The sequence below is a fragment of the Arctopsyche grandis genome, chromosome 12, assembly GCF_051622035.1.
Source record: "Arctopsyche grandis isolate Sample6627 chromosome 12, ASM5162203v2, whole genome shotgun sequence".
Lineage (NCBI taxonomy): Eukaryota > Metazoa > Arthropoda > Insecta > Trichoptera > Hydropsychidae > Arctopsyche > Arctopsyche grandis.
The window spans coordinates 8,179,195-8,198,998 of record NC_135366.1 but is presented as its reverse complement, the minus strand read 5'-3'; the positions used below and the strand labels follow the sequence as shown (position 1 = coordinate 8,198,998).

Here is a 19,804-nt window from a genome sequence, read left to right as displayed (position 1 = left end):
CTAAACAGTATATGGATAAACATCGATGGCATTGACTTATTTTTCTTAAGTTCTTCTAAATACATATGTATAAGTTACTATTTATGTTGTTGTTTACGTTTTGGCTATTTTAAGTTATTAGCATTAATCAACCTGTACACGCTACAATTTATATTTGCATCTGTGAACGGAAATCAAAATTCTATATCACGTACATAAAACTTTTAGCTTTTACACCAAATTTTTGTTCTGAATTTCTGTAACGCTTATATTTCTTTATTTCATTTTCAGAATCTAAAAATGTACGTTTGTATGAAGTTGCAAGTGCATATATGTAAAGATGACACTTTCACGAGTCTAAATATAGAAATTACGAATGTTGATCTTAACATTTACTTAAAATAAATGTTTGGACATTAATTTTTGCATGTTTTCAACAAAATGTTCTTAAAATTATCCAATATTCGATTAAAAATAAATTTCAAAATCAACCTAGACCGTTTAATAATTTCATAATATGAAAAAATTTATATTATATTTATCGGCAAAGCGTTCAATATGTTGTTTATTCGAAAATGTTATTATGATCATAAACTGAAACAAACAGCAAACATATTTCGGCAATAGTAAATATTGATGTGTGACATATTTACGAATACGTTCATATAATCGCAGTACCTATGAGTAACGTAAACAGAAAACACTCATACGTAACGTATATAGGAATGTTTAGAAGTACAATTGCCAACTGCATGTGAATACACAGTAGAAATAAACATTTTTCTCGATAATTCGTTAGAAATACTCGGAACTTTTTAATTTGAAAAGTTCCCCTTCAATAAGGTAAAGTCGAACATCAATATTACATCCAAAATAAAATAGAATAAACGTTAAAAGGAAGAGCTAAATATTGAATTATGGTGTAATTTGGAGTATTACATTGATAACAAAATTATAGCATGTGGTTGACCGAGAGAAATCAATTTTTAAATCAACAACTAACCTCAATTGTATGTTAATAACAGTAATCTTTCAATTATTCAATCCTTATACATTTATCCATTATTTTCAAAGCCACCTATTGATATATCACTTGTAATAATTTATTACAAGTGATATATCAATAGGTGACTTCTATTTATTACTAATAAATAGAGTGACAATCAGGACCGATAAACTTGTAAAGGCAGTGAATGCTAGGCACTTGTAAAAAAGAAAGTTAGAAATGAAGTCGAAAAAAATATTTTTTTCACGAAACTGTTATGAAAACAGAAATACTTGTATTACTGTCTCAGGTACCTGGGATCTAAAGACCTGGTATTTACCTTTACCGGTAAACCGATCGCCAAAATTTTGCAATCGGTAAATACCGGTAAATTTTAAAATTTGCCGTAAACTATTTTATTGCGAATTTAAGTACATATACAGGCATGTTATTGCTCAATATTACATTATTGTGGATTAGGTTGTCTGGAATTTGTTTATTTTCAGTATTAAATGTGGCAATTTTAAATTGATAAATTCACTGGCAGCACAGACTAACCAAATCGGTTTGGTGATTACATACCAAATGTGAATCGCTACCAGAATAACTGCCGCTACAAAAATCGCTCGTGCGGCTTTCCTGTCACACAGGAAAATTGCCGTATAGATCTTTCGATTTTGCAAAGAAGAGCAAAGATCAAAGATCTTTCGATTTTCGATCTTTGCCTTCCGATATTTGCGTTTTCGGGCGTTTCACATTCGGGCCCGTCACGGAGACCGGTATGTCGAGCACCAAGCATCAAATACGACTATTGCTAAAATTATTTAGGATTGTCTGTGGACAATCGTCACTTGACAACAATATGACGTCTAAAGCTACTTCTATTAATATTGTTACGTATACTAAAAAGAGAGGTTAGTAAAGAGCCGCCGGTTAAGGACAATCGGTGCAAGTAAGCTAAACAATGATTGCACTTCTCAGAACTGACCCATGCCGTGGGACAGAATGTCGTGGGAATACATGTCCGAATACGTGACTATACAATAGGTAAACAGATTAGACGTCCTGAGAGATCTACCCCTTATATACCCATATCAGGTCATTCTGGACTGAGCACTGCCAGTGCGTGTATCTCCTTAATCATCAATAAATGCTGTGAAACGATTAAAGGTCTGTTCATACCTAGTCAGCACGTACCGACTTCAGCAGGTATCCGGCCGTACGAAAAGTATTCTTTGGTACATTTTGTATGGGTATATTCATACCAACCGTCACGTTTACGCCACGGCAGGCTTACAGCAGTACCCGACATTTCCTGTTCATACCTTACAGCAACATCCGTCAACGTATCGTATCCGTTTTTTTGGCCATCGTGGAAATATACACGTGAATTACGTGCCATGAGTCAGCCGCTTTGCTGTTTGGGACCAATTATCGATAGTGACAGGTGACAGCTGTTCAATCTTTCAACATGGTTTTGGCCCAAATATTTAAAAAAAATTTAAATTTTTTACGGAAATATTTAAAAAAGTTTTGTCCATCATCCACAAGCTCCTACATACAGTGTCCAAAACTCTCCTTCGGTTTTTCTATTTTTTAACATTAATTTCTTCTTGAGCTTCTTCTTCCAACAACAACGCGATTATACATAATTTTTCGTTCGATAAACGCCGAAACATTTTTGCTGACTTGTATTCTGACGCGTAGCTACGAATGCACATGTATGCATTCATTTTTTATTTTTATTTATTTTTTTTTTTTTTTTTCATACCAGGAAGGCATTACAGGTAAACCCCAATGCGCCTTCCTGGCCAAAATACAAACAATACAGCATTTTTTTATTATATAAGTCGCTAAATTACGAGACACTGACTTAAACTCGACAATTAACGAGACATCTATGAATTGTACATACATTTTTATTGTAATATTTACATTAATCATACTCAAATAGTGGTGACATAGTGGGTAGGAAGGATTTTTAGCCAATTTTTAATCGGGAATCGTTTCAACAATGAAATCAGAGAAAATTGGCAAACTCTGATAGGAAACGATCAACCAGGAGTCACAAATCCTGGTCTGACCAGCAGCATTACAAATATACTCAGAAAATTTCTTTTCAATCGAGGTCAGCTCAAGGGATCGAACTCGGCGCCTCTCAGTGTTAAGCAGAAGCTTAACGACCGAGCCACGCTGCTGGCTAATATTGTAAGTACTCGACAATACGACGTAAGCAATATTGCGCCGTATCATTATGGCCTGTAATGTATAAGTAAGCCGATTTTGCCTTGCACTCGACAAAAATGCTGTGAACGTGACGTGACCGCGACGTGTAGGTAGATATGAATAGAAATGTAATAAAATGACATATTTGAAACGGAGTCGTGCAGTGCTGTTAAGTATGAACAGACCTTAATGCCTTTTACTTGGATCCTCCACCCACCAGTACGCAACTATATAATAACATTTCTCTGGGTAGACCGCATACTAAAGTAGCACCGAATATTATTACAGCTCATCAACGCTTACACATAAGAATACCGGGGAAAATGAATTGAAGAGGCTGGAAATAAATGGCGCTAAAATTGAAAATATGTACATCGAACGGTCGGAATCGAACAAAGAACATGAAGTCATTTAATGCGCATGCTTCATTTATCGTGGAAAAGGTTTTGTGCAACTGAACGAATGGGCCAAAAATAGGAGATGGCGTGACAGCGATGTTGACAGCTGTTGGGGTTGGAGAAGGGGCTGGGATGGAAGAGAGGGATTCGCGTTATCTAGTGGCCGCTGGCTGCTGCTTTCTGATCGTCGATTGATAATAGCTAATCGCGGGAGACGAGAGGAAAGTGTCAGCAATCAGCAATCAGCAATCAGCATGAGCGCCAGCCGACTGGACGCCGTCTATCGCAGTATCCTCATCACCAAGTTCTTTACCAAAGGCTGGGGCAAACCTGATAACCTTCGCAGGTGACTAACAATACCAACACAATTATGTATAGCTTGTACTATTTCTTCCGCGTATCAATAACTCTCCATATACGCATTTTCTGCAATCAGACATACACATTATTAGTCTACTTCACACGTAATCGTGTTTCATATATCGTGAGTCAAATGTTGATCAAATATACTATGTCTGACATAAATGTATATACGTGTGTTAGGTTATGTTTCATATCAGTCTTTTACTAATTCTCTTTCCATTGTTTTATCGAAACGATAAATTAACCTTGTAAAGATTGATTTTCCGTGTTATCATACAAGGTGAAAATGGCATTTTATATTTTTCAATGTGTACTACATATGTATATAAAATAATGGATTTGATCATTTTACTATCAATTGGATTAAGCTACTAGATGTGTGGATATTTTCAGACATGTCCTTTTATAACCCTTTGCCCGCGGCTGTAAATATACCGAACAAGCCCTGTACGTGGCACCTTTTTCGCGAATTTGTCAATCGAGTTTTCGACCTTAAATACAGATTTTAATATTTACTCAAGTAACCAGATATGTTAATTAACACATAAAGTATTATTTTAAACAATAAAATACATAATATATCTCGTAGTTTTGGATTAATTATCAAATAATCATTCTTCATAATTGTATGAAGACGTGACGTCACATAAACGAGGTTTCAGTATGGTTCCACAAAAAACTAATTTTGACTGGTATATATGAATTTTAAGCAAATTGAATAGATGGCATTCGACTCTCAGTAATATATTCAACCAATTTTGAACCTTAAAACAGTTGAAATAGGCGCATATAAGCCTCTAAATCCCGTGCAAAGTTCAGAAATTCTATGGAAGACAGCCGCGCTACAGACTTGTCGCCCAAAGCTTCCATAGAAGACGGCCGCGGGCAAACGGTTAAGGATATTCAGGAACTTATGTATATATTGAAAACAATACTGCTAATAATGCCAATATGTAATCATTTATGAAGTCGACATTGTCTAAGATACTATGCCGTAGATAGGTTGATCATACGTCTCGGTGATATCGACCGCCACATCGTTTTAGTGAAAAAGACAAAACATAATGCTGTAATCTATCATGATTTAATTAAATGTTCAGAGAACCTGCATATAATCCCTTACTGTATGGGGTGTTTTTTTCAATTAAAAAAAAATGAAATTTGAAATGGATATTTGTGTCTCCGAAGTCAATCGTTTCTTATCAGAATTTGCTAATTTATCTGATTTCATTGTTGAAATGATTCCTCCATCAAATTGGCAAAATTCATTCTACATACCTGCTGTCACTAATATCTGAATTTGATTTATGTACAATATGTAAAAATTTATGTCCCAAGTCTAAATCCATAAATGTCTATGGATTAATTAATGAATTAATTATTTATTTCGTGTTCTTCAGCCTCTCAAAATACAGCAATTTATGTAATAAAAATGCTGCAATGTTTGTAATTAGGTAGGCGCATTGGGGTCTACCTGTCAGTCCTTCCTGGTATATATCTATGTAAAAAATAAATTAATATAGCTCTCCCAGATCCACACATTTTATAAAACTTTTAAGGCCATATATTAAAACATAGATAAAGTAAAAAGACGAAAAACAATCTGTAATATAGGGGAAACACTAGTCATGGGCTATGCATACAGGGTGGTTGGCCGTTAGAATTTTAATTAAAAATAATAACCCTCTGATTTGTATTACTGAGTATATTTTGCACCCTTGATAGTGCTGTTGTTTGCTACTGACTGATTTCAATATATTAATTTACCGTCAATCGACGTTAATGTATTATTTTAATCCCAATGGCCAACAACTATCGCACACCCGACAACTGTTGTGTTACCCATGATGCATTTCTTGGTATGCAAAATATTGTGATAAAAAAAATCAGATTCCACTCGCGATTAAAGCTAAATGGTTTCATCTTTCTATGAAAAAAATATAATTAGGGTTTTTCACTTTTTTATAAAGATAAAAATCATAATTCTATCAGTTTTAATACAAACCACTACTTGTAATTTTTTCAACCAATATGCATTAAATTATAATATTTAATTTTATGCATTGCAGACTTTTTGAATTCCGTAAAATAGTAGCAAACAGAGAAGAATGTTACAAATTGATCTCGCCGAACTATCCCATCACAATAACCAAAGTAAGCAACTTCTATATCTTATCTGTACTTACAATATAAAATGAAATCCAAAAGTATATTGTTATTTTTGCAACTTTTTTTGTGCACCTTAGTAATGTGGGTAGGCAGCAGCAAAACTATATTTCTACGAAGAGTTTATCTATTTAAATTTTATAAATCAACACAAATGTAATTTCATCTAAAATAAAAAAGGATTTTATAAAAAAAAAAAACCAATATTATTTCCAGGAAGAAAAACGATCAGATTATCATCTGCTAGAAGGACATTTTTTAACACCTATGGAGCTTTTTTTACCCGGTGTAGTTCCTCCCTGTGCTCGACAAGCTCATTTTCAAGTACAGTGCATTAAATATATAAGTAGTTATCGATTCACTTAATCATATAAATAATTCTTATTATAAATTGCAGATTATTATGCCAGCAACTTGGTCCCAGACTGATTATAAACCAATGTGCGTGCATCTAGCTGGAACTGGAGACCATGTAAGTAATAATTCATCACTCCTGTAATACATATATAAATGATGCAAATAATTGAAAATAATTTTTACCACAGTTTTTCTGGAGAAGAAGGAATTTAATGGCCAAGCCTCTATTGAAGGAGGGTGGTATTGGTGCTATCATATTAGAAAACCCATTCTATGGATTAAGGAAACCCCAAGATCAAGTGTAAGAATATTACAAGATATTTTCTCTTTTCGTCATTTCAAATAATAAAATATAAACTGGATATAAATCAGTCCGAGGTTGATAATTAGTGGCGGCTCGTGAGAATTCATAAGGGGGGGGGGGCTGCAGAGATTAATCGGGCTGTAGTACTTGTGATCAAATGCAGAGAAAAATAGTATGCATATGTACTATACTGGGAGGTCTGCAACCCATATGTTCTATACTGGGAGGTCTGCAGCCCATATGTACTATACTGGGAGGTCTGCAGCCCATATGGACGAGCCGCTACTGTTGATAAGTCTCATGAACACAATAATTATGACAATACATCAAGTAAATTTTTTATGTTTGCAGACGTTCAGCATTGCACAATGTATCAGACATTTTTGTCATGGGGGGTTGTTTAATATTAGAAACATTAGTTTTATTGCGTTGGTGTGAGAGAAATGGCCTGGGACCTTTAGGAGTTACGGGTCTATCGATGGGCGGACATGTTAGTGTTAATTTGAACATCTTGTAAAAAATAAATAAAATATATTCCAGTCAAGAACGTCTGATTAAATTGAAACAATTTTTAGATGGCTTCATTAGCTGCAACCAATTGGCCCAAACCCCTGGTGCTGGTACCCTGTCTATCGTGGTCAACAGCGTCAGCTGTCTTCACTAAGGTTAATAAAATACTATATGCTCATACATATGACGTCATGACAGAAATATAAATGTGTATTTATTTAAAAATATATCAATCCAATTTACAGGGTGTCATGTCGAACTCTATAAACTGGGAACTTTTGGAAACGCAATTCTTTTCTGATGGAGAATACAGGGATAAACTTGCTAAAATGGTGACCATAGTAGACGAAGCCTTTCTTGCTGGTCGGAAATTTGCTCAACATTTTTCTACAAATTCAAACAAAGACTTATTCTTCGATTTGCATTCTTTGAACTTACCCAAGATACTGAAAGATACAAATAGTGCAGTCAAAAATTTCGATATAACTAACCCAGACAATTTATCGAGTTGTCGAGGTTTTCTTCCTGAAGAAAATCAAAATTACTCGATGATAAAAAAAAATTCAGAAAGTTCAAATGTTGCCTCAAATAACGCGGGTTCTTTAAAAACTCTAAATCAAAAAATAACAACAACACTATATGAAAAAATCACATCCACAAAAAAGTTCGAACTGGAGCCGAGTGAAATAAACGAATTGAATGAGTTGGCTTTTCAATCGGTGGATTCTACATGGAAAAAGGAAAAAAATGATAACACATTTTCAAAGTTAGCCAATATTAATAATAGCAACGACAGTGTTTCTAATTTAAATTCTGAAAATATTCAGACAATTGAGACTACAAATAAATATGCCAATAGTTTAGACAAAGGACAGACGTCTCCTAAAGCGTCATCAGTGATGGAACCTGAGAAAAGTGATAAAAAGACACTGACAAAAAACATCTTATCAAATATTCCGTTCATATCGAAACCGAAAGAAAACACCAGTGTAAAATGGCGAAACCGAGAGGCCCTTCAATTCATGCGAGGAGTCATGGACGAGTTTACCCATCTAGGAAATTTTTCAATACCGTATGATACATCATTAATCATAGGTTAGTCACAAACAATTACATATTATGTATTACAAAAGTAACCAGTTTATTTTTATAATATTATTGTAATTGTTTTGATAGCCGTATGTGCAAAAAATGATGCATATGTGCCCCGAGGCGATTCTGGTGCATTGGAAGAGTTGTGGCCTGGAGCTGAGGTGCGGTACATCGATGCTGGCCATGTTACAGCTTATGTCCTTCACCAACGGCTCTTCAGGTATTCAAATTTTAACCGTTTGCCCGCGGCCGTCTTTTATGGAAGCTTTGCGCGACAAGTCTGTAGCGCGGCCGTCTTCCATAGAACTTCTGAACTTTGCACGGGATTCTGAGCCTTATATGCGCCTATTTCAACTGTTTTAAGGTTCAAAATTGGTTGAATATATTACTGAGAGTTGAATGCCATCTATTCAATTTGCTTAAAATTCATATATATCAGTCAAAATTAGTTTTTTGTGGAACCATACTGAAACCTCTTTTATGCGACGTCACGTCTGTTGAACAATGGCGACGATACGTCTCAATTGTATGAAGAATGATTATTTGACAATTAAGCCAAAACTACGAGATATATTATGTATTTTATTGTTTAAAATAATACTTTATGTGTTAATTAACATATCTGGTTACTTGAGTAAATATTAAAATGTGTATTTAAGGTCGAAAACTCGATTTCCAAATTCGCGAAAAAGGTGCCGCGTACAGGGCTTGTTCGCTATATTTATTGCCGCAGGCAAAGGGTTAAGTAGAATGTTATTTAAATTTATTTTGGACAGGATTTTGACGTATTTATGTTACTTCCAGATCGTGCATTGTTGAGGCATTCGAAAGATCAAAAAGCAAATGGCAGGAACAGAAAGAAACTTGACGTGGGTGTACAATCGTTTAGCCATTTATGTAAATTGTGAGTCTAAATATGCACATTTGAAACTTAATTTATTATTTAGTTTCTTAAGTTTAATTTTTCTACATTTTATACACTAAATATATTTAAGTCACATTGATGAAATGTATATATGTATGTATAATTGTGTACATGTATAATAGTGTTGATTTTTAGAAAGATATAGTTCTGTGTTTTAATTGAATTTATAAATTTGCTTAGTATGAGACTGCCGAATTTTATTGATCTTATGTATATGTAAATAAACATATATATGTATGTAAAATCTTAGTGTCTTTTTTTTTGTAAATAATTTTTCTGAAGTGTTCAATTGTAAATATGTATACATTATTTCATTTGCACAAAGATAGCACATTATCGCTGTTTGTACATATATTTTAATAAAATATTTAAAAATAATACAGTGTTTCATTTAACAGAAGGGAGTATGAACATGATGCATATTTTAAAAAGTATTTATTTTCCAAAGGTTTGACCAGTAAAAATATATCTATCGGTATAAAAGAAAAAGTAAAATTTTATAAATGCTATGTACATACGTTTATATAATATAATATATGAATTAATGTTATATTATGAATACCTAAAATTAGTGACAGGAACTTGAATTCAGTTAAAATTATTATTATTATAGATAATTATTCTTAGAATTAATAGTTCATTGGATGATTCGATATAAGCAAAATTAAAATATTCCATATTAGTCACATAAATATTCTGCATAAACTGCGTGTGACCAATTAATGGTAAAATTAAAAAACAAATAATACATTCAACTACTTGAATTAAATGACAATGTCGAAAGAAAATATTGATAACAGAATTTTTGCTGGATGGTATTTTAAAAATATGTGAATAAAACAGTATTTTAATCAAAATTTTATGTATGCACATACATACATACATACACATATAACAGCTGCTTAAGTTGAAGCTACGTTAAAATTGTATGTTATTTTTTAAATGTTTCTTGAATTTTTTTAAGGTCTTAAAAAATACTTTCATGAAAGTTTTTCACGAATATGTACAAATTTTCCATTTGCATTAAAATATTATATTAAATTTAATATTTTACTCCAACGAAGTCAAATATCACATTAATACTTTCAATCATTTCAGACATGATTTTTCGACAATTTTATAATTAACAATGAATTATACAATTATGTAAAAACATAGAATATAAGTAACTACGATACCAATAAAATGGTAAAATGAGCAACAAAAGCCCGCATATGTTGCATGTCAATAATACAGTTTGGAAAACAAGTGTGAAACAATGATGTATCTGGCTTAGATTAAATAAACTAATATTGGAAAACAACGAAATTGTTAAAAAATGTCCAAATTATTGGTGAGAGATCTTTGATCAAGTATATGGCACACTTAATAAACCTATAAGTATTTAGATTATTTTTATTTAAAAAGAAACATTTGACAATTAATAAGTCTTAAATCTCTAAATAGAAATTTTTGCATGATAAATAAAAATAATCATCTTCAATAATGGATAAATACATAAACAGATAATGCTCTTAATGTTTACAAAATATATATATGAATATTTATTTTATTTTCAAAAATACCAGACAACGTAATAAAATTTTAATCTTTTATCCATGTTTACTTTGGATATGCTTATCTAAAGACGCAGGACTGGTGAAAGTTGAAAAGCATTTACTGCAGACAAGTTTCATCTGTCAAATGAGAAAATATAAATTAAATCAAATATTTTAATTTATTCAATTGTAAAAACCAAATAAATTTAAGCTTACGTTTTGAGGATTAGACTTGTATTTTCGTTTTCCAACATCACATGATTCTTCATAAGTTTCTTCATTGGATGACGAATTTTCTTCGCTATAATAATAATTTTATGATAATACTCCATCGATTATGATACATACCATGTGCACACCATGATTTATAGGATTATCATTATAATCTATATAATTTACCTGTCACTTTTATTACATTCATCATTTTTTTTGTTGAATTTAGTAGGCGTGTTATAATAAACATTTTCAATGCCATTTTCTTCTGTCACCTGAAATACACAATGCATATGTACATAATGGGTGACCATAAAAAAATCGAAAATGTTCGTTTACCATGCATACATATGAAAAACGGTTAGTATATACATATATTAGTGGCGTGCGGTAAAAGTCTCTCTCTCCTCCTGTCGTATATCCTCACTTAATTTGCGCTAGCAGGATACAACAGGAACAAGAGGAACAGGCTTTTCCTCCCATATCCTGCGCGCGCACATTAAACAAGGCTGTATAACAAAAAGAGATAATTTCTCCGCATGCCACTGATATAGTACCGTTTACCATGCACCCTAATAATACACAATGCATATGTCATTGTAAAAAAAATTCTATTTACCTCCATATCCAAAATTTTCAAATCTATTGGTTGAGATTGGAATTCCTGTGATAATGGTGGTTGGAATGGCTTCGATAACGATAGTGATGATGGTGGATGTGGTATTTTTAGTTGAGAAGACGACTCGATCGGTAACTGGTGTAGAGATTTTTCCGTCTTTATGGTAACCTAAAGATATAACAGAATTAAATCATATTGAACGAACAAAATATATGTATTATAATGTACACATACTTGATCATCATTTAAATAATTTGGGATGTATCGTCTCGCCTTATTTTGATTAGGATTGATCAACATTCCGTGATCCTTAGAAAGATGAACATGTAAACTTGGCATGTCGTTGAATACTAGTTGACAATCTCCAAAGATACATTTCTTCTTCACACCATCTGCATTTAAAAAAAATATTATATTTTTACATACATATGTACATAAAAAATCTCATTGTTGCCGACTTATAAAATTTTGAACCTTGTAAATAGCCTGGTATTTTGATATTAGGCCTGGGAACACCCCCTTCTTTACAACTTTCTCTCACATGTCTTTTAAGTAATCTTTCCTCCATGAAACTGTCACCGCACGCAAGACAAGTGAGCAGAGTCAATCTTTGTCCCGTAGCTGATAGTCCGACTTTTAACAATTGTTGAGTATGAATTTGACGGTGCAATATTAAGTGGTTCTGTTGTTGGAATATCTTGTCACACAGATCGCATGCATAAGGCATGTCTTTCTGGTGACTTCTTCGGTGATTATTCAAATTAGTAACCTAGCAATTACATAAAAATGTATTTAATGTAATAATTGAACGCAATAATAAAACAAGTTTTCCATTCTAACCTGTGCAAAAGCTTTGTCACAACCCGGAACAGAACAAACATATGGACGTTCACCAGTATGAAGTCTTATGTGATTATTCAAGTTGGTTACCTGTACAATAACATAAATAAATTGAAAATATGTATAAACAACATACTGAGTAAAGCAAAAAAAAATAAAATTATTAATCCAACTCTTAACGAATGCGTTAATTTACCTGTGTAAAAGCTTTACCACACTCGACACATTTGAATGGTCTTTCGTTTGTATGAATTCTAAGATGAGCACGAAGATTATTGGATTGTGAAAATGCTAAAAATATACATAATCATTTAATAGAACGTGTAGACGATAAGTTCATAAAAAATCATATAAATTCTCACATTTAGAACAGTGTATGCAGGGAAATCTACGTTCTGCTCGGTGGTTTCGCATGTGATTTTGGTACTGCAGAGTTTTAGCAAATGCTTTATTGCACAAATTACAATACAACAAATCGTCATAATCTGGTATAGTGGATTGCTGAAAATTAAAATACTAGTGAGCAATGGCACATTAAAAAAATTGTATGTGATCAACCCATGACTTTATATATATATATATATATATATATATTTTAGAAGTGTAAGTGGTATAAAAAACCAAATTCGATAATGACACACACATACACGTTCACACATACCAGCTATGAGAGCATTTTCGATACAAGTTTGTAGAAAAATTCCCACAAGACAAAAGTTTTACTTCCGGGTGTCAGATTCGGTTATAAAAAAAATATTATTTAATATATAAGCATACACTATAAATATTATAAGCATAAAATATCAAAATGATAGAAATAATTTCAAAGCTAAAAATAAAATAATGAAATATTTTTTTAAATAAAATTACTACTTCCGGTTTACTAATTCTAACCAAAACCATATCAACTCTAAGTAAGTTAGTACATAAAGAATACAAATATAAATTTTCAGTTCGTTACGCTCAGTAGTGAGGAAAAAATCGCGTGGTCACAACATTTTTTAATTTTATAAGATGAAAAATATTCCACGCCTGGTTTATCAAATATGTTTTTTTTTTACATGATATTGATACAAGTATTGTACTGGAAGTTTTTCTTGAAGAGCAAACATATTTAAAGGGTCGAAAAAAAATCGATCAAGAGTAAACTGCCACTTCCAGTTATTTTATTTATTTTTTATTTAATTGACACCAAGAAGGCCTAACAGGTAAACCCAATGCCAACCCCAAGTTGACGAATCTTCACTAAATTTTATATATTACTTGGTATTAAGCTTTAACCTCTAGATATGAAATTTCAATCTGTCGAAAGGTTTCTGATAAAAAGGAGGTATGTAAAAAACAAAAAAAACTTCGATTCTCTATAGTAAATTTACTACTTCCAGATGAAGTGAAAATACATATTTGTGTATGAAATTTATCATTTCAATTACATTTAAAAAATATATTTCAGTCTGTTGCACTGAGCGGTTTAGAAGATAATTGAATCAAAAAACTTAAAAAAAAAAAAATAGGACAACTTCCACACAAAAGGGAGGTACTATTTCCAGTCAACTTAAAATTTTGAAAAAAGAATTACGACATATCGATAAGCATTTCGTACGATAGGACACATATGTACTGACACACACACATACACATTTTTTATAGACCACGAAAACTTGATCAGTGATCGATTCTGAGTACAAACCAGTCAAAATCTCGAGTTCGAATCTTCGCATGATCACAAAACTTCATCTATTGTTACTACTTATGTACATCGATAAGAGTAAAAATAAAATTGCATATGATAATTTTGCAAATTTCATATGATATGATAGTTTAATTTAGTCATAATATTTTTTACGGGATTCTTATAACACAGTTAATTTTACCTGATTCGTATCGTTCATCGCGTGAGATTCAATTGTACTCGAATATTGCATTTTATTGGACTCCACAATCGAACTCTGGTTATACGACTGATACTTCCGACATTCGAGAATTTCTTCTCTTTTACACATCTAAAATATAAAAGAAAAACGCTATTGAATAATCAGTTCGTGACGACACATTAAAACCCAAACTCTTTCAATTTATACTTTGTATGTAGCGGGGTTGTGGAGTCAGAGCTGAAGTTGCGCAGTCGGAGTGATAAAAAATCAACTAATTTTTATTACAGTATGTGTCAACTATTTTACTAAAGTAAATCCAATAATAATTTGGAATTTAATATTTTCTTTATAAAAAATTATGAATTTAAATTACATTATAAGCAAAATCGTTGAATTGCACATATTTTGATGTGTTGTGGCAAAAGCGATTTTTTCCTCTGTCTCATACTTCTTTTTAATTAAATTGAATTGTTTGTGTATGAAATTCGTACACATACATACACTATGAATGTACTTACTTTTTATTTATACCTATTTCATTAATAATAATTCAATAAATTTGGTTACATGTAAATTGTTGCTAGTTTAGTATGCGGTCTCCCTTAGCATGCGTTTCGTTTCTTAGCATGCGGTCTTTCTTAGCTAAGTTGTATTTCAACAATATTTTCACAAACAAAAAAACATATCTTAGCAGCCAACACTTATTTGCTTAAGGGTCAGGATAGGTTAGGTTAAGTTAAGGGGGTATTCTAGTCTAGAAATTTGAAAAAATCGTTTTTTTTTTTCTTTCATATTTTCAAAGCTTAAACCTCTATCGGATGAACTAGAACTATGACAAAATTCCAATTTTTACTATTTTTAAAAAATTCGGAAAAGTTAAAAAAGCTGGTAAAAAATAGACTTTTTATTTCAAACATGCTATTTTTATCGACTTTTCCGTAGTTCATGCCATAGCAGCATTTGTTTGGATTAAGAATTAATTTGCTTTTTTGATTTTGGAATACTAGGAGGGTTGGAATCGTGTCAACCAGGGCGCACCATTTTTTTGAGACCGCTCACTTCATCAGCCTGTAACTTTTTGAATTTTGAATTTTTTCCTTTGATTTTTTTTCTATGTATTCTTCAAAAATTAATAAATATTTGGTAAAATAATGGCTACTAAAAATATTTTTTGTTTTTTTTTATTGCACCTGAAAAAATACATAAAATTCATGCCTCTAGACTAGAATACCCCCTTAAGGTTGGCCCTATTCATTTAAGATTAGGTTGTTAGGGTCTCAGTGTCACACGCGAGAACTGAGACTGCACATTAACACTTTCAATGCTGAACTAGAATCCGTGCTATGCTGATATTTTATAAAATAGCTCTGTCTCACAAATGTTTTGACAGTGTGAGGGTCTAGATATTTCTTGGAACGCACCTGCATCTTGCATAAAGCACGCTATACAGTACCTATATTTATTCATCATTATTAAAAACGTGAAGGTAGATCGCATACTAAAGTAGACATTTGCAGGTAGACCGCATACTAAACTAGCACCTGTAAATTTTTAGTGATTTTTTTTTAATTTTTATATTTTGAAAATCGCTATTATTATTAACAATTTTACCATACTATACTATTGTAATTTTACAATACTAAAATCATTCAAGTTGGAGTCGGAGTCGTTATATTTGGAAGTGACTCCACAGCCCTGGTATGTATGTATGTATGTATGTAGATAAAATAAAAATTATTGATTGTTTAAAAAAAATAGAGATTATTCGCCCAAATAACTGACGATGTGGTAATGCAAAAATGTATTACTTTTTGCTAGATTTTCAATTTCAGTATCTAGATACAAAAATACCTTTAGGAACTTAATACACATAATAAATTATCAATATTATTATTATTTTAGTGTTGTAGTACATGAAAGAATCAACAACACATATGTAATATATATGTAGTACATATATACAGAAAAAATGGTTGCAAGTATAACTAATAAGAATCCAATAAGACTATTGTAAGAAAATGTGACTTTTGTGACATTAAGGATATTTATTTTATATGTAACATGACATTGGGTCTTTAGTAGACGTGGAATAAAGTGGCCGTGGCAGTATCGAATGCACATAAAAAGCAATGACATTAGTAGGGGTGATGGTGAGGGTGAGGGTGGGTACCGCGTGCGAGGGGGCGGCGCCGCCCGGGGGGTGGGCGCCGCCCTCCATCAGCCGCACAGCTATTCGTCCTCAACTGCGTCAACCTCTCTTCACTATTTATTGGTTTTCGATCGTCCGAACGCCTACAACACTCCCCACCCGCCAAGACACCGCACTAAACTAAACGCAAAACACGCCCGCGCCACTGCTGCCAATTCATCTACTGCAAAATGTACTGTGGCGGCTCGCTTATACGACATGGTCGAGTTTGGTTGCCTTCCTGCGAGTGGGGACCAACCCGGCTGGGTTCGGAGTGCTGCTACCCACTCTGTCTTCAGCTGTCATATAATAAACACGTGCATTAACATGCCAGTCGTCTCATTCGTTCATCCTCCATACTGGTGACCCCCGACATCGAGCCACGCAGCCTCGATCAATTTCAACATGCCGCTCATCCCTGCCTCGCCGAGCCAGGCTACCCGCTACCAGCTACCCGCCGCGCCCCCATCGCCATCAACACGCGTCGCGGCCCGCGGGTGACAATAAACGAGCAGACACGGCTACCTACCTACCTACCGACGTCCAGCCACAACGTCGACGACAGGTGCTCTTAAAAAATGGGGGAGCGAATGAGACGACGATCTTGACAGCTGGATGTGGAGTCATGCGCGATCCACTACACATAGAACGGTCATCCAGCACCACAAGACATACACCACCTCAGCACCATCATCATCATCATCATCATCATCAAGGCCCCGTCCGTCCCCACGAGCGTCGTCACGCCGAGACGGGCGGTAGCGCTACAACACCTCCACGAGCCACAACGACTCACAGTCCAGCTCGGAGTATCATCAACCACATCGATGCCCCTGCCGCCCCCGCCGCCCCACCAACCGACATCACCCTCGGAAGAGCGGCGCCGCCGCAGCATCGCATCGCGCGACCATCGGACCAGCCACCGTCCTGCTCGCGACGTCACCGCCCTCGAATCTACCGACCATTCAGGGCGGTACACCTATGTACACAGCGGATGACCCACGTCAACAATTTTTTCTCCCCACGTAATAATTTTTTCTCTTTGTGTAACAATAATTTTTTTCTTTTGTAAAATTTGTTTCTTTGTAATTTTGGTATCGCTGATGCTGGGGGGGGAGTGATGTGGCGGCTCGCTTATACGACATGGTCGAGTTTGGTTGCCTTCCTGCGAGTGGGGACCAACCCGGCTGGGTTCGGAGTGCTGCTACCCACTCTGTCTTCAGCTGTCATATAATAAACACGTGCATTAACATGCCAGTCGTCTCATTCGTTCATCCTCCATAGTACCTTTGGCCATAGCACCCTTCACTTACCTTAACTTACCGTCAAACATTCAATTAAACGAGTCATATTTTAATCGCTCTATTTATACGGCCCCTGTTGATGTTGGACAAAAAAATGTGTGTGTGTGAGATCAGGATGCGCACCACCTACATGCTTCTAATGGCGATATTTTGTCACAACTTCGCCAACATCCAAGTTTTATTCAAAATTAAATTCATTATAATGGGTGGGCCATAATATTTTGCACTTTTGTAATCGTGCTAGCGGGTATACCGAACAGGGGAGGGGTTAAAGAAATTTTAAAAAATACCCGTGGTCCCTAACAAGTTGGTCTCGCGCAAAGATATTCCATGGCCTCCCCACAGCCCGGATCTAACTCCAGCTGATTTTCTTTTTATGGGGTTATTTTAAAAGTTGAGTCTACGTAAATAAACCAGCGACGATACTCCAATTAAAGGAGAACATCCGTTAAGAAATGATCAACTTAACCCGAGCTTTGTGTCGAAAAGTTTTCGAAAATCTAAGGGCCAAATTTGAGGAATGCCAGCAGCAAGGTGGCGGCCATTTGGATATTATTTTTAAGAAATGATTTTCCAGTATATTTTTGTTCTTATAAATAAACATGAATACGATCTGTATTCTTTTTACTAACTCTGTATTCCTATCTGTATTCTGTATCTGTATTCTTATAAATATGAATACGATCTGTATTCTTTTTACTAACCTCTTCTGATTTGAAGTGCAATAATGTATGGCCCACATATACCTTATTTTATGCAGAAATTTATCATTTTCAGTCGCAATTTTTACCCAAATTGATTAATATTTCCAATTAGCGATGAATGACACTATTCTAATGTACCAGCTCCACTTTCATTCAACACAAGGAATTATTTATCCTTCTAATCATTATGATCGCTCTTCACGTTTGTCCCACACCGTAGCAAAATAATGTGTACGAACGACACAGTAAGCTCTTCAGCTGCTGACCACAAGTGTTTCCATCGCCTTTAAACTTGAAAATTATTATAGAAACAAAATAAAACAGCTATTAACTAGACATTTGAATTTTTAAATTTAAGAATATGAGCTCTTTGATATAACTAAGTACCTTCAATGTCTCAAAACAGTGCTCTTATTCACTAATAGCTGATAGGAGGTACGCAGGAATTACCTTCCATGTGTACATATATTGTTTAAGTTCTAGTAGTCAAAGACTCGGTTGAGTTTCGGTGACCATCCTGCAAGTCAGCACCTGAACTCGTATTTGTCTCACTAATATTTATAAATATTATTAACACCCAAAAGAATTAATATATATATATATATATATATATATATATATATATATATATATATATATATATATATATATATATATATATATATATATATATATATTGTGAATAAGAATGTTAATTAATTTTATTCTTCATATGTAAGGCATATCTTAGTCCCAATTCAAAATTCTTGGGTGGTTATAGCAACAGATCATTAAAGACCTCAAAATATCGCTCCTTTTTAATCGAGATATTAATTTTCGGTCTCCGTGACGAGACAGAATGTTAAACGACAGAAAACGCAAATATCGGAAGGCAAAGATCGAAAATCGAAAGATCAAAAAAAAAATGGTGCATGGTTAACGGTACATACTCACTTAATTTGCGCGAGCAGGGTACAACAGGAACAAGAGGAACAGGCTTTTCCTCCCGTATTAATGTGCGCGCGCAGAATACGGGAGGAAAAGCATGTTCCTCTTGTTCCTGTTGTATCCTGCTCGCGCAAATTAAGTGAGTATGTACCGTTTACCATGCACCATTTTTTTTTTGATCTGTCGACATAAGATCTTTGCGTTTTCTGTCTCCTCACGTAGACCCATTAATTTTGACTATATAAAATTTAAAAATCAACACATAATGGGAGAAAATATTGTAATATTGGGT

General features: G+C 33.8%; 3 protein-coding genes across 6 annotated transcripts in view; 2 read left to right on the top strand and 1 right to left on the bottom strand.

Moving 5' to 3' along the window:
- The first annotated feature begins 3,124 nt into the window (after positions 1–3,124).
- On the top strand, positions 3,125–9,676 carry LOC143920239 (protein ABHD18). 3 transcript variants are annotated; one of them, XM_077443022.1, is made up of 11 exons: positions 3,125–3,172; positions 3,479–3,934; positions 6,021–6,105; positions 6,334–6,441; positions 6,515–6,589; positions 6,663–6,775; positions 7,130–7,268; positions 7,354–7,443; positions 7,534–8,383; positions 8,465–8,600; positions 9,185–9,676. In XM_077443022.1, the coding sequence occupies exons 2-11, from the start codon at positions 3,843–3,845 to the stop codon at positions 9,246–9,248; spliced, it is 1,752 nt and encodes a 583-aa protein (XP_077299148.1). In that variant the 5' UTR covers positions 3,125–3,172; positions 3,479–3,842; the 3' UTR covers positions 9,249–9,676. The 3 variants fall into 3 exon arrangements, with proteins under 3 accessions (XP_077299148.1, XP_077299151.1, XP_077299150.1); XM_077443025.1 differs by lacking the exon at positions 3,125–3,172 and having other exon boundaries at positions 3,410–3,934; positions 7,534–7,952; positions 8,205–8,383; XM_077443024.1 differs by lacking the exon at positions 3,125–3,172 and having other exon boundaries at positions 3,410–3,934.
- Positions 9,677–9,731: 55 nt separating this feature from the next.
- Positions 9,732–16,772, bottom strand: LOC143919523 (uncharacterized). Of its 2 annotated transcripts, XM_077441875.1 has the most exons (11): positions 16,560–16,772; positions 14,390–14,518; positions 12,878–13,016; positions 12,712–12,806; positions 12,516–12,605; positions 12,150–12,444; positions 11,910–12,067; positions 11,676–11,843; positions 11,243–11,331; positions 11,060–11,144; positions 9,732–10,981 (listed from the first exon to the last, which is right to left on the bottom strand). In XM_077441875.1, the coding sequence occupies exons 1-11, from the start codon at positions 16,605–16,607 to the stop codon at positions 10,898–10,900; spliced, it is 1,380 nt and encodes a 459-aa protein (XP_077298001.1). In that variant the 5' UTR covers positions 16,608–16,772; the 3' UTR covers positions 9,732–10,897. The 2 variants fall into 2 exon arrangements, with proteins under 2 accessions (XP_077298001.1, XP_077298003.1); XM_077441877.1 differs by lacking the exon at positions 14,390–14,518 and having other exon boundaries at positions 16,560–16,720.
- Positions 16,773–16,912: 140 nt separating this feature from the next.
- LOC143920231 (uncharacterized) overlaps positions 16,913–19,804 on the top strand; it is a 433,558-nt gene continuing 430,666 nt past the window's right edge. Inside the window, exon 1 of the mRNA XM_077443009.1 lies at positions 16,913–17,602. Coding sequence (XP_077299135.1) covers positions 17,203–17,602 — 400 coding nt within the window. The 5' untranslated portion in view covers positions 16,913–17,202. The remainder of the gene's footprint in view (positions 17,603–19,804) is intronic.